The 15,523-nt window shown below is 41.0% G+C and overlaps 1 protein-coding gene across 11 annotated transcripts in view; it reads left to right on the forward strand.

Moving 5' to 3' along the window:
• The window catches only part of TRAK1 (trafficking kinesin protein 1), a 163,288-nt gene that overhangs the window by 46,814 nt on the left and 100,951 nt on the right, over positions 1-15,523 (forward strand). The window contains exon 1 of one of the 11 annotated variants that reach the window (XM_089672509.1): positions 9,977-10,302. The exons of 8 other annotated variants lie outside the window; for them this stretch is intronic. In XM_089672509.1, coding sequence (XP_089528635.1) covers positions 10,239-10,302 — 64 coding nt within the window. In that variant the 5' untranslated portion in view covers positions 9,977-10,238. Of the gene's footprint in view, positions 1-9,976; positions 10,303-15,523 lie in introns of those variants that run through there. 2 more of the 11 variants (XM_089672515.1, XM_089672514.1) reach the window with 2 other exon arrangements.

Here is a 15,523-nt window from a genome sequence, read left to right on the forward strand (position 1 = left end):
AGGTTTTGTTTGAACTCGAGGAACTTTTTGTAATTGTGATTCTCAGTATGATCATTAATTTTTATGATGAATGGACGCTGGTAGGCTTGATACTAATGTTGTCTCACTAACTACCTCTTAACGCGGACAGCGACATACAGTATGGCTGTCATACATGCCAGTTTCTGCCCACAGAGCCCAGGTGAAGGTAAAATCCGAGACCTTTTGGTGAGATCCTGGGAATGCTGAGGATCCCAATACTGAGGCCTGCTGCAAACATGCCCTTTCATAGGCACTGTGGGTGAAGCTGGGGTGTAAAGTAAGATTCTTTCTCGCGTAGTGTGTTGTTTGAGGTTGGAAACATCTTTCAGTTTTTTTTATTGCTGTCTTTGTCCCTGTTTGGGAGGACATACCTCACTTAATGCCACACTGTGATCACAAAGAGAGAAGGGCAGGTAGAAAAGAAATCAGGTAGAAGGTAGGGAATAATTAGAATCTCTAGCTGGTTTTTAATGTTGACTTACAGCCTAACTAGGCAGACTTTAGATTTTAATAGAGTGGAGGGGGATAACAACCCCTATATGTACCTCCATTGGGTAGATTTTAAATCCTGTCCCTGTAACACCAGCTCTTGAAATTAGAGGAATAGGTGCCATCAAGCAGGAAGATGCAGGCAGCAATAAAAACTTGATAGATTCTAACCCCATCCCTTCCCGATTTAAAACCAAAAATGTTCTGCTTGTTTGAAAAATTTAGAGAAATTTCTTTTTATCCTCTTTCCTTTTGGTGCCCCATTAATTACTTGACCTCCAGAGGATTTACCCCCTTTAATGACCAGGCCTCTTTTTGCTACTCGGCGCTGCACTAATTCAACTGATAATTGCGCGGTCATGCAATGCTGCACCCAAACTAAATTTACGTTCTTTTTTTCACACAAATAGAGCTTTCTTTTGGTGGTATTTGATCACCTGTGCGCTTTTTATTTTTCACGCTATAATCAAAAAAAAGCCAAAAATTTTGAAGAAAAACAATATTTTTTACTTTCAGCTATAAAAAATATATAGTAAACTCAAAGTTTGTTATAAATTTAGGCCAAAATGTATTCTGCTACATGTTTTTGGTAAAAAAATCCCAATAAGTGTATATTGATTGCTTTGTGTGAAAGTTATGGCGTCTACAAACTATGGTATAGATACTGCAATTTACGCCATTTTTTTGCTATACAGCGCTGCGCTAGTTTAACGGACAATTGCGCGGTCATGCAATACGGTACATAAATGAAATTTACATTCTTTTTTTTCCCACAAATTGAGCTTTCTTTCGGCGGTATTTGATCACCTGTGCGGTTTTTATTTTTTGCGCTATAAAAAAAAAAAGGCTGACAATTTTGAGGAAAAAAAACAATATTTTGGACTTTTTGCTATAAAACATGTCCAGTAAAAAAAAATGTAAAAATCAAATTTAGTCATAAATTTCTGCCAAAATGCATTCTGCGACATGTCTTTGCTAAAAAAAAACCCAATACGTGTAAATTAATTGGTTTACGTGAAAGTTATAGCGTTTACAAATGGCGGGAAAGATATTGGAATTTTTAGGGTTTTTTTTTATACTAATAATGGCGGTGATCAGCGACTTATGGCAGCGATCAGTAACTTATGGCGGCGATCAGCAACTTATGGCGGGACTGCGGCGGACATTCTGACATTTGGGGGTACTGACTTGGGGTCACTGACATCCCCAGTGACACCAATACAGTGATCAGTGCAAAAAAAAAACCACTGACACTGTACTAATGGCACTGGGGAGGAAGGGGTTAACTTTATTTTTCAGGAAAAGGGTTAACTGTGTGAGGGGAGTGTTTTACTAGGGGGCGGGGGGCACTGGACACCGCTGATCGGGAGAGAGAAACTCTTCTGTCCCAATTAGCTTGTCCTGGAGCTGTCAGGGAACTGACAGAAAGCACAGCTACTGCAGCTGTCCTCTCTGTCAGCGATTGCTGCCGGTCGCCGGGACATAGCCGATAACGACCGTCTGTGACCCGGCGACTGACATCCGTGGCTGTGATCGGCGGGACAGGTAGGGCGGCGGCGCGCCCCCTACCTGTTTACAAGACACACGTTTTAAAACGTGGTTTTGCCCAGCCGTGCCGCCCTGCCACCGTATTTATACAGTGGCTGGGCAGCATGTGGTTAATGGAATGGCGTGGACGTCATGGTTGGCAAAGGCAGCAACAGAAACCTTATACCCTCCCTTTGACTGAAGTCCTTTTAAGCCAATGCTGTAATTTTAGTATTGCTCATAATACACAAATAGTGTGATGGATTCACAGTAGTGCAATGGAAATATATAGGAATGAGCTCAGGTATGTTCAGATCCAAGTCCAAACATGTGTGTAGACCTGCTAAGAAGCCATTACTGTATGGGCCAAACATAAGCAGCCAAGGTATTTCCCTTCCAACACGTGCAAATATACAGTACAATGCCTCTTGTAAATGATTGGCCCTGTACAAGGTGACAGCTTCCTCATGGGCTCAGCCACATGGGTTTGGCCTTGGATTTGGACACATCCAAGCTCATCCCTAAAAATCTGTAAAAGCAGTTGCCGGCACAAAACCTGTCAAAGTGGAATTTTAGTCAGAAAATCAAGTCTTGCTAGGTCACTGTAGGCTTGCCCCTCTTGCAGGTATAGCTATGTAAAACATACACTCTGCACATGCTCAGTTGCTCTCTCCTTTTCAGCACCGTGCCTAAAATCACAGCCTGATCTCCATACAGCCTAAAGATGTACTGCTGCTCAGGGGCTCTGAGATTCAGTAAAATGGCAGCCTCTGGCAAGAAGAAACAGGAACAATGCTGGAGACAATTTACAGCACACACTAATTTTCATAGCATAGTTACTAATGTGGAATGTATGTTCCTTGCTAAAGGAAATAATTTTTTACCAAGCTGTTATGGGTAAAGTTCTGCTTTTTAACCATGGCAATGAGCAACAAGTATTATAGATTATCCCATTTAAACCAATGGTTGAATTTGTTTGTGTGCTTAAGTTGGTGCTGTACTAACTGTTCCTAGTTTTATTGAAATAGGTCTTCATATCTAAGCAAGAAGATAAGATTGGATTATACAGTTAGCCTATGAAAAGCTCTGTAAGTTAAAGTGTACCTAACCCAAAAACAAATATGTAATTTATTATAGCTTACTAGTCTTTAGATGTGTGTAGCTTTCTTTCTGTGGGCTTTCTTTTCTTTCTTTACACCCCAAAATCCTGAAATTAACACACATCCTGTCCTAGGGGGGCTATGTCACTGTAGCTATGGAGGGAGCCATGTTGCTGCCCTAGGACAGAACTACAAACACATAATCCTCTCTTCATCTCCATTACATTTTGAGGAATTAGTAAATAGCTTGGAGGGTAGATAACATTATTTGATATACTGTATATAGGATTGATTGAAGTTGGTTAATTGTCATAGGAAGTAAAATTGTGTGATTTAAAGAAAAAAATACAACACATTTATATTCTGGGTGATGAGTTTCCTTGATTTCTACACTTACTGGTGTACTACGTGATTGCTGATAGTTACTCTTGTTTTATTAGTACAATTCCACATTCCAGTGCATATACACTGTATGACTGCAGTACTTTGTACACCAGGTGGAGTGATGTATCTAACCACTCAAATTTATATATTCCTCAGCACCTTATCTCACTTTTAATTGTCTAGGGATCAAAGTTTAAAGATGAATTCCAGATATAGTATATTTTTGCATAGTTACAATTGTCCAGCTTAGGCCAAGCCAAGATCAGAGATACCTGGGTGATGTCCCCGGATCTGGAAATCACAGAAGTCACCACTACTTCAATTACCGTGATCTCTACTATCTTCTGGGGTCCGTGACTAGTGGCTGCCCTGTTGCATTCTGAATTCAGGAGGTCAACTATTCTGCATGTGTACCATTTTAGAAAATGCTTTGCATGTTCTGATTGAATGCAAAGCATCCTCTGATTGGAGGAGCTAGAGAACATGACATCACTGCCCTGCATCTCTACCTTGTCCAGTCAGAAAAATTCAAAGCACTCTCTGAATTTCATTTGTGCTGAGCAGCTGACCTCAGGTCTTCAGTAAGCAGCAGGGCAGCCACTTGGCACAGGACCTGGAAGCAAGTGGCGGTCACTGCAGTTACACTGTCTAATGTAGTGATTTCCAGTTTCCAGGGGCATTGGCCAGGTATGGTAAATACTTACATTGGTCCAAGCTGGTCCAATCTAATTATGTATAAAATATTCATACCTGGAATTTCTTCTAATAGGATTATGAGACAGTTAATTTGCGCATTGGTTATACAATGAGATTTTCCTGTGCACAAACATGTGGCTATATGTTTAAGTCACTGAGCTGTTTGTGCTAATTTTACACCATTAATTAATGTTATAATAATTTTCACCTAAAATGTTTAATGTGCAAAAAGAAATCTTGCCATTGGAATTTTTTTTTTTTCACATGAAATAGCCATTTAACTGTTGAAAGTCTTATTTTCTCATAAATTATTTTAACACCACCTTAGCTGGCTCCTTGCTGTTCTCTTCTTAGTAGACCTCTGATTGGACTTCATTTATAGCCAGCTTGAAGCTAGTGATATTTTAAAGTGTATGTCTTTCTGGGTTTTCTAAGCTAATCCTATCTGGTCTTGACTGGCAATGTTTAGGCACTGTTATATTCAATGCACGTGAAATCATTTGTGGATATTGTTTGTTTCTTTTGTCCCTGTGATGGAGGGTTGTTTCTACATTCTGAAGTAAAGAACTCTCTAAATAAAATCTGATATGAAAAAGTGTATGTACACCCAAAATAAAAATCAAGCAATGAGAAATAGAAAACACTGCAATGAGAAATAGAAATAAATGCCACTTAGATTAAACATAAGAGATAGTTATACACTAGTCTTTTTTTTTTTTTTTTTGGCCATCTGGGTCCCATTGTAGAGATTTCCCTTCACTTCCTGTCCCAATACTGAAAAAGGAAGTTAGAGGAAATCCCTTAAAAGAGATGGAATCCCAGGTTTCGCCAGAGCTATTGTCCACATTGGGGATTTCCCCTCTATTCTTGTTCTGGTGACAACCCAAAATTTGAGCTTTTACTTTTGGTGATAACAGTGAACAGGACAAATAGAGAGGGGGAATGAATCTAACAGGTGCACAGACAGCAATGAAAACTTGAAAGGTGTTCTAATCCTTCAGCAGAACTAAGAAACGTTTTGCCTTTAGTTCTACTTTAGGCCTCATTTGCACTGGTACTGTTAAACCTGTGTTTATATGTGTTTAGAGCAGTGGTTCTCAACCTGTGGAACCTCAGGACCCACATTTTTCCTTGGTCATTAAGTCATGACCCAAAAATAATTTAATTTCCAAAACATAATAATTTATTCCACAAAACAACTTGTTCAGTATTCTACAGTGTAAATAGTTTTACATAATAAAACACTTGTTTTAGACTTTTAAAATGAATAATTATTTTAAGCTTGCATAAAATAACAAAAATCCACCAATACCGCCTAACTTTAAGCTATGTCCCCTCTACCTCACATCAGTAGCCCATTAAGCTGAACAATGCCTTCTCTACCTCTCACTCTCTCAAATGCACACTAAGGTAAGAGTATTCATGTCTTCAGTGACTTTTTAAATAAATAATATAGTTTGTGCAATATTTGTGGGATGGTTTTCAGTCCCCCCTATTTCATGCACTCCTTCAATCCCCCTTCCGTGCACTGCTTTAGCTCACCCTTTCATGCCCCATTCCTTTTAACTTTTACACTTTTTCTTTGTCCTCTTTTCATCCCCCCTTTAATACCCACCTTGACCTCCTTTTTCATGCCCTCTTCTTTCCTGGTTTCCTTCAGTCCTCCCCTTTTATGTACACTTTCAGTCCCCCCCCCCCCATCCCCATTGCTTTCCTGTTTTCTTTCATTCAAAATTTGCTCTCCATCACCCATCAACAACCTAGGAAAAGTACCTAGCAGAGTAAATTCCTGGCATCCAGTGCTGCTTTTCTTCCCTCCTGTGCGGCTGGCTGGAAGGACATGTAGTTATGTCACTTCCTCCCAGCGCAGGAGGAATGAGCATGAGGGCCGTGGGACCACTTTGTAAGTGCGCACTACCTTAATGGGACCAGCTAGCCGTGGTAATACAAGTATTAAGGCCAGCCGTAGTTGTGGTCCTGGCCATCTTAGCATTTATGTTAGTGCGGCCAGTGGATTTTATTAAGCTATGTAGTCAGGGCACCAGACATTTTATTGGGGCAGTAGAGAGGCCTGGGGGTCACTTGCCTCGCTGCCCGGTCCACCCCTGGTCATGATCCATTACTTGAGAGACATGGGTTTAGAGGACATTTCTAAAAGCATATGAATAGATGTAATGATTTTTCAATGGTGCCATTCAAACTGTGTGTTTACCTGCACTTAGACCAGAAGAATTCTATGTGCTGAGGATCTGATTAGACACTCTAAATGTGTGTAACACGTAAATGCTACCAAACATGGCTCAACCTGCTTTAAGGACCTGCACACACGGGGTGTTTAGCCTTGGTGCCTTAGGCTTCAGCATTACTGTGCGGGGGAAGGCACAGGTGTGCCATAAGCCTCCAAAACTCTATAATGGGCTGAAAGCTGTTGCGAATGAACCGTGCATCGAATGCTGTACTGGTAATGTATACTGGGCAGACAAAAAAGTGTGTGGCAGCCTTGTTGTTCAGGATCCAGGTTGTTCAGGATATTTTTTAAATGAGAGACAGAGCAGCAATTATCCACCCTTTCCAGACCCTCTCAACTTTTTTAACTGAACACACACGAGAGGCCAACGAGACACATTGCCTCTGTTAGGTAAAATAGACATCCAACACCCCTCATATTTATATCCATTCAAAAGATAATTTCACTCTGGACAATAATATACAAGTTAGCCGATTTTAACCTCTAGGTATTCAAAGATATTACCTATATTACAGTGCCTTGATAATGTATCCATACCCCTTTAAATTTTCCACATTTTGTCATGTTACAACCAAAAACATAAATGTATTTTATTGGGATTTTTTGTGATAGACCAACACAAAGTGGCACATAATTGTGAAGTGGAAGGAAAATGATAAATGGTTTTCAACATTTTTTACAAATAAATATCTGAAAAGTGTGCAAGCCATCCAAAGCAGTGTGCCCGAGCTGACAGAAAGAACTGTTAGTAAACAAAACATTCCTCCTCCCCGTTGGATATCCTCGGTAATCACCGGGTGCTGGCGAGTAATCACCCTCCGGGGACCCAGTGATTGACAGCCGCACCCCCTACCCGGAAATGCTAAATTATGTATATATACGTGATTTTGCGCACCTGTGCCACCCTGTAGCAGTATTTCTGCTATAGGGAGGCCAGGAAGTGGTTAATCTCAGTCTGCTGGCAGTTAGATGGTGGTCCTGCAAGTTGAAAAATCTTTGTGCCGGGTGAGGCTGAGAGTGCTATTGTGTATTGCATATCAGTGATAGCACGGTGTGAGGTTGACCAGCCATTTGTCACCAGTTGGTGAAGGCGGCAGTGGTCTGACGCCGCGACGCCGCATCTATCACAAGTGCTGTTAACGTTTAGGGCGGTATGCTGCCAGTGACAAATGCCTAATGCAGATTTGTTGTGCCCAGTATGCATTGGTCCTAAGTCAGGAACATCTAAATGCAGGGAAAAGTGATCTGTAAGGCATAAAAGCTGCTTATACTTTCTAGATAAGTTCTTCTGTGTTTAGAAAAGTTAACACAGGAGTGCCAGTGTGAATGAGGCCTAAAAGAGTTCAGTGCTTTCTTTCTTATTTGTCACTGTACTGGTAAACACACCTGTCAACCTTGCTGGTAAAACTTGGAGATGGTGCTTCCTGTTTAAGGGTGACAACTGTCATCTGAATTCTACAGAGTGTTGTCAGCCTTTAGCCTCTGCTATCCAGCATAGGTTTGACAAAGGCTACTCCAACCCTTCTCCTTTGTGGATAGCCTTATATTCTGCCTGCAACAGAGAGACCAAGCTAAAGGGTCTCTGGAAACTGTAGTATAGGATGTGATGTCATAGCATTTTTGCTGCCCACTTATAGAGAGAATAGGAAGTGAGAGGAAACAGTCATGCAACTGCTTCTGAAAAAAGGTTTAAAAAAAAGTATTTATGAGCATTTGAAAATGTTATGCAAATGTATACAGGATTCGCTGATGTGTTCCACCCAAAAGGCGAAGTTCCGCTTTAAAGATTGTTCCCCCGCTCCCCATTAAGGATTGGCACCTTTGGGGAGCGGGTACCTGAATTTGACAGGTACCCGCTCCTTCTTCCGCTGCGATCGCCTAGGCTTTTGGAAATGGAAGTTGTCCTTCTACCCTCCCTGAAGTCTTGTGGGACACGTGACAGGTCCCAGAAGACAACTGGGCCATTCAGGGAGCGCGGCGCTACTTGCGCAGCGGGCACCAGGCTATGAAGCTGTCACAGCCAGAGGCCCACACTGAGGATGCCGGGCTCCTGGAATAAAGGACGGCTGGTGAAACGGGCTGCGGCGGGGGGGCAACGCAGGATCGTGGGACAGGTGATTGGCTGTTTTTTAAAAGTCAGCAACTACAGTTTTTGTAGCTGCTGACTTTTAAATTTTTTTACAGAGTGAGTGGAACTCCGCTTTAAGAACATATACATTTTAGGTAGCCTAGATCAGTGTTTCTCAACCTTTTTTCAGTCAAGGCACCCTTTAAAAATATGGACAGTCTTGAGGCACCCCAGTCCTAAAATGGGGTGCCTCTAGACTGTCCATAATTTTAAAAGGGCACCCCATGCTAAAATGTAAAAACTATGCTAATAGTTTAATGTAACGCAGCAACATCCACACATGTAGGACACCCAACATTAGAGTGATTTATTCTTCCAAAGCAAATACACTTTTGCACACTGGTACTGACTAATATTCCAGTGTTTCTCTTCTCCTTCAGTTTTTCTCCATCACTGAGCTAATGTTTCCCCAGCACTGATGGAGAGGGACAGGGGAGGGTCAAACTAGGATGCTGTGCAGGCAGCTGACATCCTCCTTATCAACTGATGATGTCATTGGTTATCAGGACCCCGGCAGCTAGAAGGTCGTAATGGTGCACAATGAAAACCTGTGGATTTGTGTAACTAAAAGGCAGGCTTGTTCCACCCGCTGGCTTGTATACATGTTTTGGGCAATTTATAGACATTTGCCAAGGCACCCCTGAAGAAACCTCAAGGTACCCCAGGATGCCTGGGCACACTGGTTGAGAAAGGCTGGGCTAGATGTAGATAACTTTTCCAATAATCTTGTGTTGTATTTTTACAAATATCACAAATCGGTAAAGTAATGTGTACAGTAAATATAGTCTGATAAAATCAGTAGATCCATGCAATAATGTCTTTCATGTATTTAAAATGCCATTTTCAGTCATAAATAATCATCACATCGTGCTCTGTAATGTAGATATGGCATGCATTATACTCTATGAATTCACCCTTATATTTTATAATAGCTTTGTACATTTATTGACATCCTCATGAGCCAACTACTTAAAACTGCAGTGTTTTTATAGGAATACTGTATGTGCTTATAAAAAATGTTTTGATTATTTGCACGGTACTTTTGAGGATAAAGTCCCTTTTATTAAAGTAAAAGATAATAATAGACAAGCTGAAAGTAGTCATGCAAGTCTGCATCCTCGTATTGTTTTCCGTCTTGTAATAAGGACGATTATTCGACTTAATTTCCCATAAGCTTCTTTTAAATCAGATCTTGCTGGAGACCTTCCCTGCATCCTCGGCATCATTTCCCGGCCAGTCTCCATGGAAACCCCTAAGAGAAGTGATATGCAGGGACCCGAGCGGAAGGCTGTACAGCAGGCAGTGGTGGTGTGTGGCCCTGACGTCAGCATCTCAGCGTATTGATAGGGCGATCGTGTCAACTCCCATACAGGATGCTTCAACAGTGCTTCTTGATCAAAGCATGCTGCCCACTGCAGGATTTTGAACTCGTCTCTTGTGATTTTTATTTTTCCTTTCTTACCGTTTTTTTTTTTTTTTCCACACGTGTCTTAATATCTTAAAAGATGTATTTTATGGTGTCACGGTCCTGTAAAGCTTTTTGGACATCAGAGCATGGTGCAAACAGACAGGCCTGGTTGTGCTTCACCTGACCTCGGAAAGGCACTAGACAGTCGATTAATTGATGCAATAGGGAACACTGACTATGCAGAAATTTATAGAGCAAGATTACTACGAGCTGGACTGGTGCTACGAAGACTGTGCCGATGGTAATGAGGCTTTATGCTGTCAATTTGGGATTGTGCGTCTGCTATGTAATGCATGCTGTTTTCTAATCACAATGGATTGTAAGCCTGCATTTCATTTATGATAACAGAAGCAGGGCTATCTGTGTGTACTTTGTAAGCCTGCATCCATCCATGTCTTCTTCATTGGTACTTTACAGTGTAGTGTGGCACGGAAGGGGTGCTCGATTGATTTCTATGTGATAATGAGTGAATCTCATTTTAAACCATGTGGGGTCATTGTATTTGAAGGAATGTTAAACATACATATAAATAGGTTCAATATATCCGCCTGACGCTATGCCAGTTATTTTTTGGGTTGTTTGGCTTTCAGTTTCCAGGAATTAATTTTATCTTTCACCCAACCTGGGTTAAAAATATGTTATACCGATGTGAAGCAGCCCTAAACAACAAGCCGTTTATGAGATGAGTGCTGTATGAGCGGATCTGAATGTCATTTGGCTTTTGATAATATGGTCCTCCATGCTGTCATCCTGCTTTTGATAATCTGATGTAATATCTTTGTGAGTTGCAGGAGCATGCTGCAAATCATTGCAGATGAAAATTAGTCCGTGCTCTTCAACATAATTAATATGTAGGAATTTGCACATGGACTTAACGTGTATTTTCGTGTAATGCTGATTTTCTGTTTTAGAATATTATTTGTGCTATATGTGCTTTCCTTGAACCCTAATTGTACAAGTGAACACAGACTCCAGTGGCAGTAACTCCTGTGGCATCTTCCTGCTATTTAAACACCATAATGCTGACCCACACCTTACAATCTGATTGTACAATTTCCTTTTTATACTAATAACAACAGATCAAGTAGATCCACCTAATCAATCCATTTCAGTTATCACTCAGATTTGTCCCCCTGCTTATCTATTTCAAACTGATCACGTTAGGCATGGAAGCATATCCATCCCAGCATGGTCAGTTTGTTTGTTTGCATTCTATTTGGCAGCATAGCCTACCTGTAATCCATTGGTCAGACACGCCCCTGCACGGCTGCTCTCTGGGAAGATCAGTGTACTTCTGTTTCTCTGCCTCCTGCTCACATGCCTTCTCAGCTGTTTATTGAGAAGATCACTGTACTGCTGTTTCTCTGCCTCCTGCTAACGTCACACATTGTGCTTTGCAATTTTGTTTAAAGGATAAGTTTACCCTTTAAAAATCTTAAATGCACATTTTTTTTGCAGGCAAACAAATGTGCTTTTACAATTTTTTGTTTTAGGAGTTTAGAGAGCATTGCACCAGTGATGGTGCCATGCAGGTCCCCTGCAGAGTCAGTGTGGAATGTGATTCCATCATATCCGGGCTGTGGTGATGTGACGTTACGTCCTGCCGGGACAGAGGCTTGGAACGCACATCGACCATCTTAATTGAATACTACACTTAAACAGTTTTTCATTGCTGTGATTCCTTAGAGTGATATGGCATAAACAGCAAAGATTACTTATCCCAATCCTTTCAATTATCGTTTGGGCAATTTTACATCAGTCCCACTGGCTATCCAACTATGAAGTGTGGATGATGGTGACCATATGTGGAGGAACCTCTAGAGATTATCCTGGTTTATAAAACACAATGCAATATATCACCACTGTAATGGGGTCATATAGGTCTGGTGAGTGAGCCATTCATTTGCCGTTTCACCAAGGTGTGGACACATGGATGTTTATGTTGCCAATATTGAGTTTTAAGAAGGACTGTTACACTCTGAGTTTACTCAGCACATGGTGGAAGCACAAGGACTTTCTATGGAAATAGGAGTATATAGTTATGGTTTTTATTGTTTTGTGAATGGTGTGGTCTGTGAATTGCTTGATACCCTTTTATTGATATTCATTCACAAATTACCACTAGTTACCCTATTGGGTTTATAGGGTGAATTTAGATTTTATTTTAGTACAGCGCCTACCTATTCACCACCAGTACACTATGGAGATGTCTCTTGTCTAACTCCAGTCCTGAGCGGTGAAGGAATTAAGGGGGCAGGAGTTACTTTGTTATTGGTCTTGACTTGGGTATAACTGAAGGGGGAATACACCTGGAGAGTGAAACTGACCTGTGCAAAGTACTTCTTGGTTGATATAGGGATTACCTGGATGTCCTGCTAAACTGCTGATTATTTCACAAAAGTCATGTGAGCCTATAATTCACTCAGAGTGCCTGAGGATATGTGTATTTAAAGAGACAGTATATGGTTATTATTTTAAAGGTTATCATTTAACTAGGTGAGATAGCAAACTACGGCCAAATTATAGCATACAGGCCTTTTTTTTTTTTACAGCTCACAATGGAGAGCAGGTTATACTGGAAACTTTTTTGGATAGTGCAGCCTAATGCACAACAATAAAGCCAGTACCTGTATATCCAGATAAAGTTGTGCAGCGCTAAATGATAATACACGATAAAAAAAACACACAATATTCTAGTGCAAATTTATACACATGCGTGATGTCACTCTAATGGTGATCAATAAATATTTAAAAAGTTCAATATAATAGTGCGGATCATGGAGAGATCCTAATTCCAGGTGAGTGGGCGTCCTGATCCAAGGTGTGATAATAGGTGCCAACCACACAAATAGGTGAAAAACGCACTCACCAGATGTGCGTTTAAAATACTCAATATATGATCAAGCGTCACCAGGCCATGGATCGGACATCAAATCTCGGATCGGGTTACCCACAGATCACCTTCCCGGTTCCACAGAGGCAAGGTCACCAGAAACTGCTACCAGGTATCACCACCAGGGCCATGGTTCCTCCAGATGGGCACTGCGAATGATAGCACTCACACAGAGTGCCCAATAAGAGACCACATAGCGTGATACTGCTTAAGGTACCTTTATTCAGGGTTGGTGGGTGTGGGGTACATAAAAAGATTTTCAAAAAGAAGTTACTGACCATACATTCCAGGGTGTCCACCAGCGGTGGTTAATGTCCTGTTGCTGCTGCCCCTCTGACGCGTTTCATGCGATGCACGTATTCATAGGGATAAAGGGCTGGTGAGTGCGTTTTTCACCTATTTGTGTGGTTGGCACCTATTATCACACCTTGGATCAGGACGCCCACTCACCTGGAATTAGGATCTCTCCATGATCCGCACTATTATATTGAACTTTTTAAATATTTATTGATCACCATTAGAGTGACATCACGCATGTGTATAAATTTGCACTAGAATATTGTGTGTTTTTTTTATCGTGTATTATCATTTAGCGCTGCACAACTTTATCTGGATATACATGTATTATTGGAGGTTTTCTTTTGGTTACCTTTTTGGTGTATCAGCTGCTTGTTAACCTTGTTGTGTATACATATTTATACACATTTTCACCTTTTAAGGTAGCGCTCACTAAACCTCTTTCTCTATAATAAAGCCAGTACCGTCAAAGTAAAATTAGCTAGCAGAATCTTATATTGCAATATTTCCAAACATTAGAAATACCATATACATTACGGAAGAAAGGCTGTGGTTAGCATATCAACCAAGACCCATTACATTTACCAAAGGGGAGAAGGTACACCATTGAACAGCAGATTTTTTGCATAAAGTGCCACAAGTGTGGTATACAAATGTGTGTCATTTAGCCACAACTCAGGCAAAAAATGTACGTTTGACTAATTACCGGTACATATTTCGAACAGAGCGATACTGGGAACTTTTTCAAATACAAAACTTTGCCTATATATCTACTGTACCTTCACTTTAAAGCTGATCATACATATTATTCTGTTTTAGACCCCTTTTACACTGGTGATCCAACCGGGTCCGCCTGTCAGTTTTTCAGGTGGACTTCATTGGATGGGCCATGGGTCCCTATGGATAGGCAGGTGTAAATAGACTTGTGTCTGTTTACACCCGCTTACCTCTGGGGCAGATCCGATCTGTTAAAAAAAATGGATGTGTCATCAGCCCACTATGCTCCGACCAGCAACGGATCTGTGGTTTGATCCCCTACTGACTGGAACAGGATCTACATAGAATCTTTGTGAAAGGGGCCTTGCAAACTCCAATAGATTTTCCAATAACTATGCAGTGTGGTCCTGTCTGATTGGACATCTGCTATATATATTGTTTAGGTAGCTATTACACTGCATAGTTTTTGAAAAATCAAAAGGAGATTCTACAGAGAATGTACAATCAGATTGTAACAGCCCAACCTGACCCTTTTTTATTATTCTAGCTACACTTAAAGTGGAGTTCCAGCCGTTTTTGTGTTTAATAAAAGTCAGCAGCTACAAAAACTGTAGCTGCTTTAATAAACACACACTTACCTGTCCCAGGGTCTAGCGATGTACTCACCCGCGCCATCCATTCTCTCCTTCTGTCCTCCACGACGCTGGCATCTCTTCTGTGGGCACCAGGTGGCGACAGCTTACGGCTTTACAGCCTGGTGCCCAGTGCGCATGCGCGAGTCGCACTTTGCCTCCTGATTGGTCCGGCTGTGTCCTGGGACCTGTGAAAGTTTCCAGGATACTGCGGGAGCAAGGAGGGGGCCAAACTTCTGGGTCACTTCACCGCAGCAAACTGAGCCTGTCAAAACCAGGTATTTGCTCCCGCTTTTGAGTGAAACGCCACTTTAATAGAATTTCAGAGGTATGTTTTATTGTGATGTATTAATAATCCTTAAGGCTCTGTTCCCTTCTATGCACTGTGGTAGTGGGCACACTAACACATGAAAACATGCGTTTTGCACATTCATTTGTTAGTGGCACCCCAACACCTTTCCAATGCATGTGTGTTGCACCACAATACATGGTAGCGCTCCACTGTGTACTGTGTGGATTGCTTTAGGAAAAAAAATAGTACATGCACATTTTTGGTGTGATTTTGTTGCACTAGGCAACTCATTCAAATGAATGAACTACCTTAAGGCAACATACTTTAATAGGTGTAAAAACCTGCATCAACTGTGTGAATTACTGCAGCTCATAGATGTGAACCTAGCCCAAATATTATACATATCTGTTTATTATGGTCATGAATCTGGGATTCAGTAACCATAGAAACAAAGCATGGACCTAAGCTGCTTAGTCATATTGATATATACTGTATACGTTATATTGATCAGTATAAATTGCTGTTAGTGTAAACCTCAAGTACAGTGAGAATCAGTCTTTTCTTTTATAAAGTATAGTAAGAGTTAGGTTATTACTAGGTTCTCTAGGTCTCGTTTTTTTATGACTTCTTT

This window comes from Staurois parvus, unplaced genomic scaffold, assembly GCF_062004578.1.
Source record: "Staurois parvus isolate SC_StPar_1 unplaced genomic scaffold, SC_StPar_1.0 ptg000130l, whole genome shotgun sequence".
NCBI lineage: Eukaryota > Metazoa > Chordata > Amphibia > Anura > Ranidae > Staurois > Staurois parvus.